General features: G+C 40.6%; 1 protein-coding gene across 2 annotated transcripts in view; it reads left to right on the top strand.

The window, feature by feature from the left end:
* The window catches only part of LOC145764703 (E3 ubiquitin-protein ligase LRSAM1-like), a 33,155-nt gene that overhangs the window by 6,258 nt on the left and 6,534 nt on the right, over positions 1-20,363 (top strand). Inside the window, exons 5-12 of one of the 2 annotated variants that reach the window (XM_082576356.1) lie at positions 211-258; positions 448-560; positions 15,860-15,889; positions 17,390-17,512; positions 17,874-17,961; positions 18,460-18,511; positions 19,078-19,193; positions 20,072-20,259. In XM_082576356.1, coding sequence (XP_082432482.1) covers positions 211-258; positions 448-560; positions 15,860-15,889; positions 17,390-17,512; positions 17,874-17,961; positions 18,460-18,511; positions 19,078-19,193; positions 20,072-20,259 — 758 coding nt within the window. Of the gene's footprint in view, positions 1-210; positions 259-447; positions 561-15,853; positions 15,890-17,389; positions 17,513-17,873; positions 17,962-18,459; positions 18,512-19,077; positions 19,194-20,071; positions 20,260-20,363 lie in introns of both variants that reach the window. The other variant, XM_082576355.1, reaches the window with a different exon arrangement.

Below are 20,363 nucleotides of genomic sequence, written 5' to 3'. Positions count from 1 at the left end.
CGAATCGGACTGTAGCCGAATAGGGAACTAGCCGAATAGTAGCAGACCCTCGTCTGTCATTGTATTGCTTAGAGTTTAGGAAGTTTCATGCTGTTAGTGTACATTTCTTGCACAATATCTGATCAAATCACACTCATGTGAGAAGTGACGATTATAGATATAATTACAGTATATTGAAAGCATGGCAGTGATCTATTCATATTCTTTCAGTGATCGCCACAGAGGGACTGGAAGCCATTCAGAAGTACATTTGCAAAGGTATTCACACAATTTGCTCATCAGCTAGTTTGTCATACATTTTTTTAATCGAATGTGTCATTTTGTGACCTCAGGCTAATAACATTTTCAGAATTGTTTTCATATCACCGGTAGCATTTGTAAATTCTTTGAAATAGATTCAGTGTAATTTTACTGTTTCAATCTTCACCATTTATTCATTTTACTCAGATTGTGGAGTTGCATATGTGACCCCTTCCCAAAGTGTGCTGAAAGTATTAGATCAAACGCAGATGGATGGGCAATCCACTTCGCGACAGTTTATTGAAAGCCAACAGCAACAGGTTTGTCCGTGGAAATTGCTGTTTTCACAAAACGTCTTGTGTCTGAAACGCTATTAGCTTGCACTCTTGTGGAACGTTGTCGCTCTCACATGGGTTTCAACTTAAGTTTATGTCTTGCAGACAAGTTGTTGTTTTTTGTGGCTTGTGGGCAGAGGTGGGCACCCGCTACTTTTAAAGTAGCGCGCTACCGCTACTCGGACCAAAGTAGCGCGCGCTACCGCTACTTTTGTCTAAAATGACACTAGGAAACACTCTTCAAGTCCTTATAGTGACGCAAAAATGACCTTGAAAACGTATGTTATCATTCGTTTACACTGTCATTTTAACGTCGTTATAGAAAACACATTCTAAGGGAAATTTATTGTTACGCATCTTTCAAAAACACGACCATTTCAAAATAAGAGTCACTAAGTCCTGCCCACTTTGGCTTAAGCACATCTTTTCCAACAGAGAAAAGTCTCTCTACCGCAGCACTGAAAGGAATGGGGGTGTTGTATGTAATGAACAGATGTTTTAACTCGGTATTCGAAAAGCTCAAGGACTTGCTCCTGTCCGAAAAAAGGCGTCCACAATTGCTGTTTCCTTTTGCACCGACGTTTCACGGGATGGCGCCAACACACCAAAAAGTTCATCCTCGGAGTCGTGACTGGTGTTGGTGTCACTCTTCTCGGTATCAACCTGGCTTGATATCTCCCACAACAGTCGAATTACATCTGTCTTGACTTTTTCTCGCAGTGCGTCAGCATCATCCGTGGAAACGTAGTGCAGAAATTGTAGCCACGACGTCTTGAAGGAGGGATGAAGACACGATGCTTTCACGCATTTCATGTCGTTGAAGCACTTGTTGAATCGTTTCTTCACCCCTTCAAGGACTTTCACTCTCAACTCCTCACAGGTCACAAGATCACTGATATCGGTCAACTTCTTCACGCAAATTGTAATGGTTGGAAGCAAGACTCCGTAATACGCCTTGGACTCGCCCTGGAGAATGTCTAAACTCTAAAGCCTGACAGATAGGCTTCATCACACGGAGATATTCGCCGAAAAAGTTGACGTCAGCTAGAAATAAATGAGCTCTTTAGAAATAAGATAAACTATGTTGTAACTTTTAAGTTGTAAGCAGGGCTGATGAAAATTGAATGGCTGAATCTGGCTGATGACAACTGAATTGGCATCAAAATTGCCTTGTTATGATTTCTTTTAACAAAAACCATTGTGTAAGAAAATTTTATCAGCAACAAATATCTTAGCTAACCATTTGTCAACAGTTTTACTTTAAACAATATGATAAAACCTTATTTTTGGACATCTTAGCATAGGTGATGACTGATGAGGCAATGCTCACTGAATGCAGTCTATATTCTATAAACCATATATTAGGGTGGTCCAAAAAAAACTTTTTTTGTAAATGTTAATGTCTCACCCTAAAATATTGTTACCATTGATGAGAAAATGATATATGTGAATTTTCATAAAGATTGGTTGATATTTAGGGGTTGCTACCGGGGTTCAAAGTATTGTCGTTTGCCCCCATTTTAACGTTTCGAGAGGATATGTGGTTACAAGAGTAGGTGCTCACTGCCTACCTACAATCCCTCCTCGGTCTGCCTCAATCATACTTGCAATTGTTTCATGTTGTTTTTTGATTTATTGAGAGCGAGTTGGGATAAAAACTTGATTTTGTATAAACTTACAATGGCTTTAATACGACAACTTAAATCCGTGGTACACATTCATTTCTCTAGCTTGCTTTTTTCGATAATGAAAAGAAACTCAACACAAAGGCAGGCAAAACTGTGTCCAGAAACAACGGCTCCCGGCACGCAGCAAAAGGCGATAATCGGTTGTGAAATCTCTTTGCAGCCAGGCAAGCCACGTCACGCGAGACACAGAAGCAACGCAAATTCAATGTCAACAAAATTTCATCACAATTTCAATTCCGATCAAGAGGGCAATTGGCCCGCCGGAACATTGCGGCCCCTAATTATGGCACATAATTACAAACAAAAGTTGAAGTAGAAGGGTCAATTCCCGAAATGCAATACACAGAAAGTATGTACATCAAGCTACACAGAAACGGTGACTATCCTTTTTTAGCAGTGCAAGGCACTGGGATACCCTGGCCACAATGGCCTGGCGAATACTTACACAATTAACGATTAATATCTACGTTAGTTTCATGAGACACACACAGTAGCAAACAAATCAAATTTATTACACAGTAACTAACTAGCTACTTATAATGAGGCCGATCACTGAGAGCGCTGTAGAGCATACGTTACTAGGACATGTTGTTGAGTTACGCATATTGGGGCCCTGCGGATGACACATAGAGATACGCAGGTTAAAAACAGATTTGCGCGTTACATATCTACAATACACTTCAAATTTAAATGAAAGGCAAGGGTGGTACAGATGTCTCCACGACACCCGCTAACAACAGACCAGGGCGGGGCCGGGTCCAGAACGCAGTCAAGCACCCCCCACAGGAGCAACGCACGATATATCCCTTAGGACCAGATCCACTTTGACCTCACCCGATGCCTCATCCACCACTGAGACTGCCACCCTGACGCGCCGGACAATCGGTTTTCCTTTCCTAATTTGGGGAATGATCTCATGGACTCTCCCCAGACGGTACCTCCCTCTCTTAGTTATATCTTCTGGAGAACCAACCACCACTAATTGGCCAGGCTGTAGGTTTTCCACCAAACTGGCCCACTTTTTTCTACCCTGCAGGGAAGGTAAATAGAAAGAGATCCATTTCTCCCAGAAACTGTGAGATAGAGCCAGGTTATACCTATAGTCTCTCCGTAACTCATCTCGGTCATGAGGATTTCCTACTGATGAAAATGGGCTCAAGAAGGGGTTAAGGAGTGCGGCTGGGGTGATAACAGTAGAATCCTTAGGGTCATCACAGACAGGAACTAAAGGTCTTTCGTTAACTATTCTTGTGGCACTACCCGTAAATGTAAGAAGTTCAACAAAGTTGGGTTTCCGTGATGAGTTCCCAATAACGTGGGAAAAGGCAATTTTGAATTGCTTGACCATTGCTTCCCAGGCCCCTCCCTGGGCCGGGGCATACGGAGGAATGAACTCCCAGTTAATTCCCTTTTTTCGCAAAGAAGTTTGAATTTCAAAAGACTCCAGAATTTCTGGTAGTCTTTTAGATGCTGCTTGAAATGTGGTCCCGTTATCTGAGTACATGTTACGTATAGATCCACGCAAGTCTACAAATCTGGTAAATGCTAAAACAAATTCACTGTAAGATAGTGACGTCACAAGTTCCACATGGATTGCTCTACTCGCAAGGCAGGTAAATAACAATCCCCATGCTTTCTTTTGGCTTCTTCCCTCCACAAACGTCATTGGACCAAAATAATCTACGCCACTGTTGAAGAAGGGTTTGTTATAGGCCGTGGTTCGTGGTAATGGTAAATCCGACATAAGCTGCCTGATCGGCTTTGCTTTCTCTAAGGCACATGGAGCGCAGTCATGCAACTAATGTTTCACCGAGGAATTACCATTTGCAATCCAAAAACGTTGGCGAGTAGATAACAGTGTCTGTTGCACACCACAGTGATAGCTATCACAATGAGAGTCAAGGACAACTAGCCGTGTCAATGCGTGCCTCGAAGGCAAAATAAGAGGATGCTTCGCATCGACCGTTATTTCGGGAGACTTACTCAAACGACCTTCAATACGAAGTCTCCCTCGTGTGTCCACACAAGGACGATACTTTTTTAGCGAGCGCAACTCCTTCAGACACTGTTTATCAGCGCCAGCTTCGCTCGAAGCAAGACGTTTTGTTACCACATCGATCGACTCTGGCAGACCGTCACAACTTAACAAATCTCTATACACTACTTTCTGTACGTAGGAAACAACCCTATTTAAAGCGTCCTCTAGATAAGATGCATTTAACTTTGGTTTTACATACCCATGTTTCTTGCATTTGGATACAATGAACTCCGTGAAAGCTACAAGATAGGCGGCTCTCTTTTTCAACACGTACAACGTAGGTGCGGTTTCGATCATCTTGCTAATGGAGCCAGTTGCATTTTCTCTTACCGTCATCTCCGGTGACAGTTCCATTTTACGAATAGCAGCATCTGCTCCATTCACCGTTGGGACCTCGCCTTCCTGCATGAGAAAAGATGGACCGCTCAACCACATCTCTCTGGAACCTGTTTTGGTGATGGCGTTCGGTCTGGTTCCAACGTCTGCAGAGTTGAGATGTGTCGGACAGTAATGCCATTCGCTCACCTCTGACAAGAGTAAAATACGATTTAACCTACGAGTAACAAACTTGCATAATCGTAAATCAGGGTTTCTGATCCACTGAAGGACAGTATTCGAGTCACACCAGAAATGTTTTCTAAGATCAGGCAGGTGTAGTGCGTTAGCTGCTTGGTTTAACAGCTCCGTAGTATTAAGCGCGGCTACAAGCTCCTTTCTGGCAATCGGCCATGCACTTTGGTGCTTGAGGACAACCCTACTTTTGCCAAAAACGAAGGATACACAAGGGACTCCCTTACACAGCCTACGTATATACACCACGGAAGCCAAGGAGTGATTGGAAGCATCACTGAATCCATGTAACTGATATACGATATCATCTGCGCAACACGGCTCGGTGTTTACAAAATACCATCTAGGTATAGAAAATTCTTTCAGCAAATCTAAAGAATGAAGCCACGACTTCCATTCTTTTATGTAGTCGGGTGGCACTTCGGTGTCCCAATCAAGACCTTCAATAGCTAAACGCTGCAGAATCAACCTAGCTTTTAGGAAGAATGGGGCGCCGAACCCTAGTGGATCGAAGTTTTGGCCAAGTTGGCTTAACATTGAGCGACGTGTGTACTTCTCTAAGGGTCGGAGAGAGCACTTAATGAAGAATGAATCTGACTCGGTTTGCCACACACAACCTAGAGTTTTTGCTACTGGTAAGTCTGTGTCGTCTTTTTTGAGGTCGATATCGCGAAAGGAAGAAGCTAACATCTCCTTTTTGAAGTTGGACAAAACATCCAACGCCCTTTTGTTGGCACTCCATTTCACCAAACTAAAGCCTCGGCTATCGAACAAGTCAATGGCTTCTTTTGCAATCTCAGTGACCTCATCAAGGCTATTTCCAGAGAATATCAGATCGTCCATATACATATTTTTTCGAATGGTACTCAGGGTCAGGTCACTGGCTCCAGTGGGGTTTTGTTCAATCATTTTTTGAATAGCTAAGCAGGCGATGTATGGACTGCTTTTAATTCCCCAAGGGTGTACACAGAATCTAAACGGAATTACTTTGCCCTTTTCGATATCATTATTCTCAAACCATAGCAAACGGAACAAGTCGCGTTGTTCCATTGGTAATTGAATCTGGAAGAAGCACTTGGTTAGGTCTGCCATTAGGCCAAACTTTCCCAATCTAAAGCGAGCCAGAACTTGTGTTAAAGGGTTTAATATGTCTGGGCCCGACAAATTCACATCATTAACACACCTACCCTTAAACTCAGATTTGCTGTCATATACCACTCGCTTTTTTGCTTGGGATGTCACAAAATATGGTAAGTACCACACACATGCCGATGAGTCGTCGTCTTTTACCGGCTCAATGTACTCACTGGACTGCATTTCAGTCATCGTGTCTACTAAGAATATTCGAACATCAGATTGCTTTAAAGCCTTTCGTCGTAAGCTCAGAACACGGTCAAGAGCCAAAGAGTGGTTATCCGGTAATTCAAAGTCGGTTTTTAACGGTACGGGCATTTCAAATCTCCCATCTTCAACTTTCATTTGCGTCTCAACCAATTTTTGTGCTATGACATCATTGCGGGACAGTTCTATCGTTTCATCTGTTAGGGTTAAATCCTTTATTACATGTTTTAAGCGACTGATTTCAATCTCCTGCGCATCAAAACTGTCAAGACTAAGTGACTCCTCAGCGACGTTACCATTAATGGCAACACGACGTACTTTAGAATCACCAGAGATCATAGAACCTCGACCTCCACTAGCCAGCCAGCCCAGTGGGGTTAAAATAGCATGGGGCTCTTCCCGAGTCATGCCAACCCGTTCTTCTAATACTCGCATCAAGTAAGCATGGTCATTCCCGATTAGAATATCGACCGACATTTTGTTAGGTAACGAAATCAATTCAACATTATCGAAATGTGAAAACCTATTTAAGTCTTGATGCTGCGGCAATGTTTCGACATGGTCACTCCAAGGTGCGTTTACCACTGCTTCCACATCACCATACAGTTCGTCAGTAACTAAGGATTGGATATTAAATTTAACCAGATCAGAGTGTATTTCTTGTTTGCCTGCTAGAGTGTCCATGCGGAAAGAGACATTATCCGCGGCTTTTAGATACAATTCTTTAACCAATCGGTTTGAAACAAATGTGAGCTGCGAGCCTGGGTCGTGTTGACAGTAAACCAGAGTGGTCTCTCCATTAGATGGGTTTATGACCCGCACAGCCGTGACACGATTAAACACTGCCCTCTTATGAGCGATGCTTACACTACGATTAGTGACGGCAGGTGCCGTTCTAAGACCATTGCCATTGCCCGATGTTCCTTGAGGACTCACATAAGCGTCGTGCAGTAGATAATAGTGCTTAAATCGGAAATCTTCGCCGCAGCGCCTACAATTACACGATTGGGTGCAGTTTTTTGCTTGGTGTCCTAGACGTAGGCAGTTTAGACAACGACCAGTCGTGGCGATAACATCCCGGCGTCGCGACGGCGTCAAGTTTAGGAACTCGGGACAATTGGGTAGTCTGTGACGCTCTTGCTTATTCCTACTCTCACAATAGATACAAAGTATGTCCTTCCTCGTACCCTCAAAAGAGCGGCTACCAAACGTGTCTTCTCGGCTCCCAGAACTAAAGCCAGACCCGCGACTGCTACCTTGGGTGACATTTCTGACAGGCTGTGCTGAGGTTTGACGAATACGCATAATGTGATTATCACTTGCCGACCGTTTTGTATCTTTTCTAGCAACGACTTCCTCCATTAAGCGTATGGCGAAGTCCGTAGAGCGACACGTCTCTTCGCAATTTACGAAATCCATTAGGCTTTGGAAGCTTGGTTCCTCGGTGCTACCATATTGCTCTTTCAGATAGTACAAAAAGTCTTTCTTCGCATATCCAGGTAATCGACCTGCCAAGTCTAGTACAAAACGTCCTTCTAGCTGATGACGCTGGTTATACGCTCTAGCGAAGAGGGTACACTGAGCCAGCTCGTCTTTGAATTCCTTTATTGAGGATGATGACATCCCAGATAATTTATTGCCATGCCGTATCCGCCGAATCTCCGGCTCCGCGAGAAATCCGCCTCTAACGCCAAAGCGCTGCGACAAGCGATCCAGCGACATATCGATCCTTTCCTTTTCGCTCCAACCAGAAGTATCCGATGTTAAGTTTGAAATGGTTTGCGCGGCGCTACGTACGCAGGCTGCCTGTAGCAAAGTCAGCCGATTTTCCTCAAATGGGCAACTCTCCATTAGTGATTCGATACGGTTTTTAAAAAATATAAATGGCATGTTGTTGCCGTCATAGTTGATCAATGCGGCCCTGTCATAGAAAGTGCGACAATTATGATATTTATAGAACCAGTTTTGTTGATCCTCAGCGCCTCTGTTTGCATTAAGCCCTGGCGGGGATGTCATAACATGTCTAGTTTCACGGCCATCATCTTTAACTAGTGGTATATTACATCTCTCACTTTTAAGATCTTTCCTTACAGTTAAGGGGCATGTTTGTGACGGTTTCACAACCTTCTCTCTATAAAAATCACGTTGATAATCATAATGAGGTTCTCTTTCAGCGGCCCCATGGGTCTCCCCGGGCGGTTTTGTCAAAACATTATCTTTAGTCCACGTTTTATACTTGTTTGTGAGGGCGTTCCCTGGAAAGAGCTTTCTTAGGGGAGTTTCTCTATGTGGCGGTTCCATTAAATTCTCCTGTTTAGCCTTGCTCTGTTTAGGTTGGGCATCTATGCTAGCGGCCCCATGAATGTCATGGGATCTCCCAGGCGGATTGACAATGTCAGCGTCCCACCTCTGGACCTTTTCTATCGCTGTAGGGATGTAGTCGGTGACTCCGAGACTACTGGCCGTAGGCCGTCGTTGCCCGCGCTCCGACCCTTGGTCCGATCCACATTGTGAAAACAATTCAAGCTTACTTTGCCTTGCTCTCAGTTCAGCTGCCTTGATCTGCATTTCAATTTCGGCTCTGGCTTCGGCTTCCTCTGCTTCGGCTTTGGCTCTGTTCACCCGCATCTGTTTTTCCCACCGCAACTTCTCCATTTCGAGCCGGATTTCAATCTCTTCTTCTTTTTTTGAACGGCGCGAGCGACTACTCGAGGCACTGGTGGTTGATTTTCCTTTTATTGTACCTAATTTTGTATCTACCTTGGAGATTTGCTTCTGTTTTATGGTACGTTTCAATTCCTCAATCTCTAACCTGACCTGTTCTGTAGCTTCAGATATCATAGTGCTATCCTTTAGTTTATTCGCAAGTTCTAACAGTTCTCCAAAGTTGCCCTCTAACTCCGCCATATCAACCAAGGCCCGCTCTAGCAACGCTTCATCATGTACCATGGGGAGACCTCTCCTTAACTCTCCAACCCCCTGCAGCACCTCTCTTTTTTTGTGTCTGACGTCCCTGAGCACAGCTTCTGCAGTGAAATCAGCATGGGTAAGGCTGCCATGAACCCCCTGAGGATACACCTGCCCAACGCCCGGGTGTTCCGCCGCACCACCCCCAGACGCAGCGCCCACTGCCAACGGGAAACGCACGAGACACCGGATGGACACCGTCACCTTCCATTTATCAATTTAAAAGAATTTACACTACTGTATACTATAGCCTACACACAGTAATAGCGACACACGTAACGTAATTGGACAGCGTAACCAACATTAATTAGGGACTTACCGCTCGCTGAGTTACGGTGACACAAGCCTCTTGACAAACAATACAGTAATTTAAACAAATTAATATACACAATTAGGCTACAGTAGAGTTCCAGTTTAAAGCACAATCAAAGTTTATTAAAGTCCTTTCGTTGCAGGGAAGTGCTGACCACCCCTTCTGAAGTCTTCCTTGATTGAAGTTTAAATTTGTTAGTCTTTAAGTTAGTTCTTGTTCTTTTAATTCTGTCAATTTTCGTTATTTAGATACTTTATAACTTCTTTACTTCAGTTGTCGAAAGGTAATCAAGTTTTTATTTTTGGTTACAAGAGTAGGTGCTCACTGCCTACCTACAATCCCTCCTCGGTCTGCCTCAATCATACTTGCAATTGTTTCATGTTGTTTTTTGATTTATTGAGAGCGAGTTGGGATAAAAACTTGATTTTGTATAAACTTACAATGGCTTTAATACGACAACTTAAATCCGTGGTACACATTCATTTCTCTAGCTTGCTTTTTTCGATAATGAAAAGAAACTCAACACAAAGGCAGGCAAAACTGTGTCCAGAAACAACGGCTCCCGGCACGCAGCAAAAGGCGATAATCGGTTGTGAAATCTCTTTGCAGCCAGGCAAGCCACGTCACGCGAGACACAGAAGCAACGCAAATTCAATGTCAACAAAATTTCATCACAATTTCAATTCCGATCAAGAGGGCAATTGACCCGCCGGAACAATATGATATGATACGGTACAGTAAAAAATACGGTACAGTGCCATTGTATATTGCAATAAAAATACAGTTTAATAATTACTCTATGGTCTGTTTATAAACTCATGTGTCTGTATTACGAATTATACTAACTGGTGTACATGTACGAAATGTGCGACTTTGTATAAGGTAAAGGTGAGTCCCATACTTGAATACAAGCATCGAGGGATGAGGTTCTCATTATACTAAGCCTTCGGCACTAACGAGAGTAGGGTGGCCAGTTCCTTTCTCTCGGCCGCCTTTACTTCAGCAACTACGCCCACCCAATATATTATACCCTGGGTAGAGGTGGGCGTGGGCGGTGTTTGTCAACAACCAGTATAAGCCGGGAGTCAAACCAGGATTGCATAATTGGAAAGCGAGCGCGTCACCGCTGCGACTTTGTATATATACTTGTGTTTAAAATTCAGAGACTAAATTGGACATTCATTAACAGCTTTAGAATACAACAAATAAACTACATACAGGAATTATTGCGCGAGGGTCTTTCTACTGCAGTCTGGATATCGCTGACGGTGATCGGCGACGACACGCAAAAGATACTGTTTTTGTTCTTCGTCACATGTGTGTAATGTGTTGTATTCCGTGATCAACGCCACTCCACGCTCGGCAATGTCCCAACCGGGGTGCCAATTGCAATGCTCAAGGGTGCCGCGAGATATTTTAACTTTAACCCGTTAAGTGTGGAATTTATTTATTTATTTTAACTCTAATCCACAATAAGCCTTTGTTTTCTCGCCCAGGAATAACAGCGTGAAAGAGATTTTGAATCGTTGCTGTTTTTTCCATAAAAACGTTTGAAACGCATCATTATTGCCAGGTTTCATGATTTTATTTTGCGTTTCACGGCGCACAAAGTCAAATTGCAGTGATGGATTATCGGATTGTGTGACCCAGCACGATTATAAAATTGCACGATTGTTTGCGAACCACTATAAAATAGAAACTTTTGCATGGGGGATACCATACCTGCGCATACAAACACGATAGCCTACATAGCTAATCGAGAAAAGGCTAAGTTATAATTGATTTATTCTTTATACCAGTGCTCCGCAACCTTTATTTACTCACGGCACACTTAAAAACTCTTTAAAATTTTGCGGCACAATTCGGCCGACACATTTTCAAAATGTAAAAAATAACTAATCATCTTTTTAATGAGATATTTGCGCTTGTTTCTTGCTTTAATAAAGTTAACAATTTGGATACAGTCATTCATTGTTTCTGTCAGCTTCCTTGTAAAATGTTTGATCATCAAGGCTTCCCTGTGTAAGCAGCAATACATAAGTTGAATGGCTGGATTTTGACGTTTTACCCATGCAGCTAAACTTCTTCCTTCGCCCACCATTGCTGAAGCACCATCTGTGCAAACGTTGATGCAGTTATTCCAATGGATACCATGGGTTATGAAAAACTCGTTGGTCACTCTAAAAATTTCCTGGCCAGTCGTTCGTTCCTGGCTGGAAGTTCTTTGCAAAATAATTAGGCTACTCGTTTGTTATGGACTCGCCATTGACAAAACGTTGGCTACTACACTTAATAGCTGTGCTTTCAATATTACGAAATTTTTCATTAAACACTGCTAACTGACAATTCAAAATGACCTAGCCTGACTTCTAAAAACGCACTACCACGTTAACCAGCCTTTTTTAAAACTAGGGCAGCCTTCCCATTGCGAAAACTTCAATGTGAGGCAAAAAAATCATAAATGCACTGTGGGAAGTCTAGCTAGAGTTTGAGTTGTCTTGCAGTGGTAAAGCGAGAATTTTTAAAACATAAAAACTCCTTTCTTTTCAAAAAGTATGTTCTGATGATAGTTATCCCGCGGCACACCGGTTGCGGAGCACTGCTTTATACTTATATGAATATATTTTGTGAATTGCTTTGCGATTACAATTGGGTCTCCAAATTAGTGGATTTTCCGTACAAACGAACATTAAAACTAAAAAAACGAGAACGACTGCTTATAGTCGAGGAAGAAATGTGGGTGGCTTTGTCGAATGTGCCTCGAGATATTAAGGGACTTGTGCAAGAAGTCAAGCCCAAATTTCACACTAAATTTTGAATAAATACATTTATTTATGCGCGCTATACTGTACAACTCATTCTGTGCTATTTCATACAGTTACTTGAAATACAGAAATCTCATAAAATTGACCCAGTTTTGCCAGGATGCCGCAAACTATTTATCTCTTCGATAGGGTGCCACAAGGTCAAAAAGGTTGGGAACCACTGCTCTAAACCCTTGACAGCCTGTTTTAACCTAAAAGGAGGACTTTCTGATGATTACCCTTTTAGGGTGAAACAGGCTGTCAAGGGTTTAGACAGTGGTTCTCAACCTTTTCTGAGTCATGGCCCCCCAGACTGTGGCTCTAAAAGACCATGGCCCCCTTGAGCAAAATAAAAATGTATTTGTTTAAAGAACAATGAAACGAAATCAATAAAAACAGTTAACGAATGATTAAATGATTTAATGCTTTCTTTTTCGTAATAGACTACGCTAGTAAATCAAGCGTATCCTTAATTGTTACGTTACAATCACAAAAGATGATGCAACATGCAGTGAGATAGAACATATGATGAAAAAACATGCTTTTGGCTAGCTTTACGATACTAACACCTACATGAGTGTTTTTTGTGTCACAATTCTGTTATAATTCATCAATACATGTTATAATTTATTAATGAAGCTTTTTATCGTGGCTCCCCTGAGAACGCTCTGTGGTCCCCTTGGGGGGCCGAAGGCCACGGTTGAGAACCCCTGGTTTAGAGGGTAATAACTATGTATGTACTATGTATATTAGTTTACATCATGTACATTTGTACATGTAGTTTATTTACTGTCTTCTAAAGCTGTTATTGATTGTCAAATTTAGTCTCTGAACTTTAAACACAAGTATACAAAGTCGCACATTTTGTATATATATGTAGACCAGTTAGTATAATTCGTAATACAGACGTACATGAGTTTATAAACAGACTATATAGAGTAATTATTAAACTGTATTTTTCTTGCAATATGCCATGGCACTGTACCATATTTTTTACTGTACCGTATCATATCATATCCTCTCGAAACGTTAAAATGGGGGCAAACGACAAAACTTTGAACCCCGGTAGCAACCCCTAAATATCAACCAATCTTTATGAAAATTCACATATATCATTTTCTCATCAATGGTAACAATATTTTAGGGTGAGACATTAACATTTACAAAAAAAGTTTTTTTTGGACCACCCTACCATATATATATATACAACTTTACTTCGGCTATTATTAAAATTAAAATGAACATTATCGATTTCATACCTTGATCGCAGGATCGCAGCTCCACACCAGAAAACGAGATTTCCAAAACATCGAAACTTTGCCAGTATTGACCAGAAAAACGCCAGTATTGACCAAAAAAATGAGCATTTTTTTCAGTTTAAATTAAAAAGTAGCGGTAGCGGGAGTGCGACTGAAAAAAAGTAGCGCCTCTCCCGCTACTGCTACTTTGAAAAAAAAATAGCGTTGCTACTGCAGCCGCTACTCCAACTAAAAAGTAGCGCCGCTACCGCTACTTTTACCAAAAAAGTAGCGCGCTACTGCCCACCTCTGCTTGTGGGTAAAATTTATTTAGAGAGGTGTTTGCGAAAGGTGTTGAAAGTTCGTGTGACTGTGCTGTGTTTACCAGCATGTACTTCTTTTGCTGAGTTAGTTTTTTGCTACGAAGACCTTGTGTTTCATTTGTGTTTTTATGTTGCTTGCTTGTGTTGTATCGTATGGTGGTCTAGTATTGCATAACATATTGTTTGACAAGCGGTACTAGTTTTCTCTGACTAACTTGTGTATACTCTTGCTGTCTGAGATGTTGTTGTCAACCCTCGTTATGTAATCAAGAACAACTATCGTTTGTGCTTTCCAACTTGGAGCTGTTTGAAACAAAATATTTTTAAAGAAGGTTACGTGTTGAGGCAAAGTTTCTTTGATTACAGTTGCTGTTCAACAAAGACCTCAAATTGGTTTTGAATAGCCATGTTTGCAACATCAACTTATATTAGCTTATTTACAAGGAAATAATGTGGTGGTTTTTGATATGGTTAAAAGTTACTTCATACTGGTAACTGAATGTCTTTTCTGTGTGGGTGGGGAATGACAAACGCAGTTCTTTGTATTGACAACATCGCAAGACAGCACTTCGGTTTTTCAACCGAGTGTGATGATTGATGACGATGGTAAGGGAAGGCGGGGCAAGTTGTGCAACGGGGCAAGTTGTGCAAGTCCCCGTTTGAAAGGAAATAAATAGCGTAATGAATCTTTAACGCCATTATTATATTTTACCTATAATGCCTTTGAAGCACGTGAATCGCAATTATATATCAGTTTTTTGGGCAGGTTAGGCTTGATCAACGATATAAGGTGTTTAGGTGTTAGGATCAAAATTCGGATGCAAATGAAATTTTGATTTTTCGGGTGCACAGTAGAACTAGTCAAACTTTAGCAGTAGGGGTCAGTACTCAGTAGACATGTGATGTAGTTGTATTTTCGCAGGTAAAATTTTTTCGTACATTTCTTAGTTTTCTTGAAATTTTTTGTTCTTTAAAAAAAGTGTGAATGGGGCAAGTTGTGCAACTGTTCCTGTAAACCGCCTTTGTTAATTTACAAATGTTCTAGCCTATTAGCCATTTTTACATAGTTTCAAAGTCTTCCACGTGAATGAATGTAAAAAATGACTAGTGAATGAATGTAAAAATAGCTGATTTTTTAAATTGTCTGTACTTTTGCTGGCCGTAATATGTTGCTCAACTTGCCCCTAGTCAAAACGAACGATTGTTGTTGCTCAACTTACCCCATGGTGCTACACAGCTTGCCCCATGGTGCTGCACAACTTGCCCCGAAAAAATAATCCGGGGCAAGTTGTGCAATCGTTACTTAAACTTGAATACAGTGCAGAATAATAAATAAAACCAACCAGTTTTTGTCTAAAAACTTGGTTTATTAGCATGTTTTTGAAATGCAATACTTGAGTCTTCGAAAAAGTTAGTGAAATAAAAAAAAATTTAAAAAAAACTGCTCAACTTGCCCCGCCTTCCCCTATATACAGTGAACACACAAACTTTTTCGACAATGAATGTTGTTTTACGGGTTTCATTCTTATAAATATTTAAGGTTAATTTTTTTTAGTTTTATAAGCATCGTTGACTTGCTGCATCTTGTGTAAAGTTAAAAACATAAAGGTTTTATGTTATAATTCATGGTTCTATATAATTTCAATCTATGCAATTTGTCAGATATGTATCAATATCTTTTTGAAGTAAATCTATGTTTTCAAGGACCCCACAAAAGGCTTTGTTTATTTTAAACACAAAGTAAGCTTCACAAAGTCAAAGAGTTTAGTTGATCCCATAGCGATGTACTGTATATGTAGCTATGATTCATACATGCTATTGAAACTATATTGACCTTGATTTTTCCGTATGTATTGATTCAATGTTGCTGAAAGAAAACGCGATAAAAAATTCATGACTCTCCTGAGGTTAAAAGTTTTGTAGTTAATTGCGCAAGCCTTTGTGTAAACCTGTGGCTGTTTTTTCCGCATGTTTGTGAATGCTTTCCGTCCCCAAGTTGAAGACTGGCGTCGAACTGTATGAACAACAAAAGGTATATAACTAAGCTATCTTGCATGTGCTTGGAAAAATGATTTTATTTTCGTAAACCCACGGCCGACTCAAGAATAGTATTCTTTAGTGCGCCGTGGTAAACCTTACTTTTGTTTGTCTTTATTTGCAAGAGCGAGTGTCCCCAGACAGTAAATCAATCCTTTCTTACATTTAATTCAACGTCTGCAGACGTTGAATCAATGTAAAAAAATGCTTGATTTGCTGTCCGGGTCATATGAATATGTCATAGGAATATCTCCATCATTGTCTGCTTTACTATGCCATGTGGTGCTGCAAAGCCTCATTTGTTGTTCAACTTATTGTAACAAACTTCTCGGTAACTTCAGTAATTAATCCGATTTAATATATTTTTCTTGTGAAATAGTTTTATGTGGAGTGTTGAAACTGTATTGTTAAAAACTAAGCATGTTTATTAACTGGGCAGTATGCAATTACATGCCTTATCGTATGTACAATTGTACAACGGGTACAGTATGCATGTATAAACAAATTATATCACTCATCAGAGCCCTGTACCCAAAAGTTGGGTTATCAGATTCTTACAAGAACATTTTGATGATCTCACTTTGAGGTGAAAGGATTTGAAGAGCTTTTGGAAGCAGTGATTATTTTTCTTGGTTTTCTGCTTGGCAGTGGCACTGAACACTTTCTTGTAGTGTTGATAATATTTATTGCATATGTACTATGTAGCTAACTGCTCTAGGCTGCTGCTGAGCTGAGTCGGAGTCTGCCTCGCCTTCTGACCTAGTCTTGTTCTGAAACGATCCCTGTTCCATATCTAGAAAGCTAAAACCTCAATTGCTAAGGTAACAGGGATCAGTTGTCAGTAGATGTAACAGAAAATAGATTTCGCACTTGCTAGTGCATCGTCAGTTCTGATCAGACGATGACTGACAGAACTGACGATGCACTAGCAAGTGCGAAATATATTTTCTGTTACATCTACTGACAACTGATCCCTGTTACCTTAGCAATTGAGGTTTTAGCACCCTAATATGTAGTTGTATTTATAGGAAAATGAAACCGCTGTAATCAAAGTATCCTTTGACGGTTGTTTGCCAGACAGCAAAACCCATCATTTTTACATTGATTCAACGTCTGCAGACGTTGAATCAATGTAGAAATGACGGATTTTGTTGTATGGGATCACTTTAAAAAGAGATCTAATACAAATCACTCAAACAGAGTTTGCTCTGCTTAACATTATGCTGGGTAATGGGCATCGAACACTTCTTTGCATTGTTATTGTACTGTTCAGGGCATTCATAAAATTTACTGTGTATTCATATATGGAAAGTTTTTTTAAACTTTTTATATGTACGAGTAGCGTGAATAAAATAACCGTTGTATCGTCTTACCGCAATGCAGTTTTAGTTTTTTAGGTATCGGTTTTTCTCGCGTTATTGTGTTGGCGGATAGACGTAAGCACATTGTTACACGAATCCAAGCAGTTAGATTTGTCATACCATTATTACCACAGCGTGAGAAGAAGAAGCAACTCATTGAAATTGAGCGTCAAATTGCTGAGTCCCAGCGAGAACAAGCCTTGCTCTCCTTCAAAGCAAAAGAACAAAAATCCAAAGAAAAATTGGACCTGAGAAAGGTGAGCCACTCATTCGGCGTCAATTCATTCAGTGTCCTGGAAGTTAGCTTGAAAGTTGTGAATTGAAACATTAATGTATAATATACTATATAACATTCAGTTTGGTCAGATGTTAACTTCACAATTGCATAAGATCTTGAAAAAGTGATATACATATTATTCTTTTGTTTAAATAATATTCACCGTTGTCCAATGTTTTTTGTTTGCGTTACTTCTATCTTCAAGATTTTATTTTAAAAAATTACTTCAAAAATAGTCTTATCATAGCTTACTTCTATTGGTTATGCTGAAAGCAATATTAATCCAAACTCGTCTTCACTTCTTAACCTATTCAGTATGATAACATTCATGTAATGTTCAGGATTATGAAAGCTTCGACAAAACCATCCGAGAGCAACAAGAAAAGAAGAATAAGGAAAGAAATGAGATGTTGCAGACCCTGAAGCAAGGTATCCTCCGAGAACAGTGACGGAGAACCACAAAGTGGTAGTTTTCAATGTGGTCCATCGCTGACATTTCAGTGACTCATCTGTTGCTTTTGAACCAACCAAATGTGATGATATTCGACAAAAGATGTGCTCTTAGACGTAGACTTGTAATCTAGCAGTACCTGAACTGTCATATGGTTACCCAAATTTGCTAGTGGGTGCTTATGGCCAAACAAAGTTATTGGGCTGTTAGTTTGTTTTTATTCCTGACCATCACCATGAAAACAATTAAACAATATAATACATGTCATAACATAGCAGAGGTTTGGAAAAAGTTGCATCATAAGCTTTCATTGCTGAGTAGCAGCTTTGAGAGATCGCTGTTCTCATAATCCTTACTTGCCCCTGTTTTGCATGTTACTTTTTTATGTTAATTAATCCTTACAAGGAAATCAGGCCTTCGCTAATATTTCTTTCTACTGTTTTACCTTGTTAACTTGAGTTTTGTATTTTTTTCAGTCGAGGAGGAAGCGTCATGTCTTATTGCTGAAATGTTAAAAGCAGCCGAAAGGTTTGAATGTTAAATCTACTTTACTTTTATAAGCTGCGCAACTTTTTTGTAGAGACCGTTTGGAATTTTTTATCATTACTAAAACCAACGTTTTTACGAGATGTTATGATTATTACAGTATATTGTGATTTATCTTCACTGGATCCTCTCTTGGATTCGTCGGTCATGCGCGTTTGCATTTACCAAACAGTCTATCCTTTCTGCTTGAGTGCACCTTATTTTCTACCATATCGTTGAAAAACCCTCGTTTGAAGAAGATACAATTTAAGGCCATTCATTTTTGTTACCAAAGATCGCCTTAAACTTTTGTTCAAAACGTTAAAGGCTAATCGCTTCCGGGCTCCCATAACGTTGATCGTAACAGGGCCAATAAATCAGGGCTTTCGGAGTCGCAGGATTTTGGCATAGTCAGAGTCGGCCAGGTATAAACCGAGTAGTTGGAGTCGTGTTTCGTGTATTTTTCGACCGACTCTACAGCTCTGAATAAAATATTCTGATCCACAAAATTCCAAGTGAGTGCCATGATAAATTCTTTTCATATGATCCTTGCTTGCATTCGACTCCAGGTCTCGGCATCAGGAAAGTCTTCTGGAGAAGATGGAGAAGGAACGGCTTGAGCAGGAGGAATACTTCAAGGTATCACAAGAGGACATAGATCAGCTCCGGAAGAAAGAAATGATTGGTGAGGCCATTGGCTTCTTCATATGTTCAATCGTTTACGACTCTCGGTCACTCTATATGTCATCTTTCTCCACATCTCTCAATCCAACGCAGCCTCCTTCAATTCATGCACTCCCATACTACTGTCATTTACGATTGTGTCAAGCCATCTTGTTTTTGGGCTGTTGGAGTGTTTTTTAATCTTATAACAAAGTAGATTGTTGCTGTTTATAATTTGATTAGAAGGTAATTCTGACCACTCACTATTTCTGAATGTCGCCATTCTACTGTATATCTGGACTGTTCGAAAGTTGAGCGCTTTTGTTGTTTTTGAAGCCCCGATGATATTTTTCATTAAACTTCTCCAATCCACTAGCCGAGCATCAAGTATGCGAATTCTACGGAAATCAAGTCCTCATCAATAGTCATGGTGCTGTTTATGACAATCTTTCAGAGAACCAACTCTTATCATTCTTTCCCGAGTCTGACAACGTCTTACAAAACACACTATCGAATCGAATGGTCGTTGTATAATAAGTTCCACTTTTTATACAGCTTTGCGTGCACCACAAGGCTCGTTTCGCGATACAGAGAGTTTCTTCTGATTGCGTATTGCTTTGTGAGAAATTTTGCTGCTAGATTTTGCTACTGGCCAACATGAGATCAAACCCATTCCACGACCCAGACGCGAGTGCTCTACACAAGGGGCCGCTTGGTCGTTCTCAAAATGGCTGCCACACTTGGAGATTTGGCTGCCACACTTGACAACAAAATCCGTCATTTTTACATTGATTAAACGTCCGTTGAATCGATGTAAAAATAACGGATTTTGCTGCCTGGGAGGTGACTATTTTAATTTGGTGAATTTAGAGATCGTTTTCATTTTTGTGTGTCTTCTAGCCGCCATGGAGACGATGATGACCGAAAATGAACAGTGCAACATCCTTATTCAAAAATATCTTGATGAGCAAGACCACACCAGGAAGAGGGCCCAGCAGAGCATTGGGGAGGATGATAGAAAGATAATGTCAGAGTTGCAGAAGCAATACTCTCATCAGGGAGCTCTCATCCAGCAAATTATGACTGAAGTACGTTGGTTTTTATCTTGTAAAGTGTTTGGTTTATTAACCCAGACAGTAAATTCCGTCCTTTTTACATTGATTCAACGTCTGCAGACGTTGAATCAATGTGA

The sequence above is a fragment of the Aplidium turbinatum genome, chromosome 2 (assembly GCF_918807975.1).
Source record: "Aplidium turbinatum chromosome 2, kaAplTurb1.1, whole genome shotgun sequence".
NCBI lineage: Eukaryota > Metazoa > Chordata > Ascidiacea > Aplousobranchia > Polyclinidae > Aplidium > Aplidium turbinatum.
Note: the sequence above shows the minus strand (reverse complement) of the source record. Positions and strands in the feature narration are given on the sequence as shown.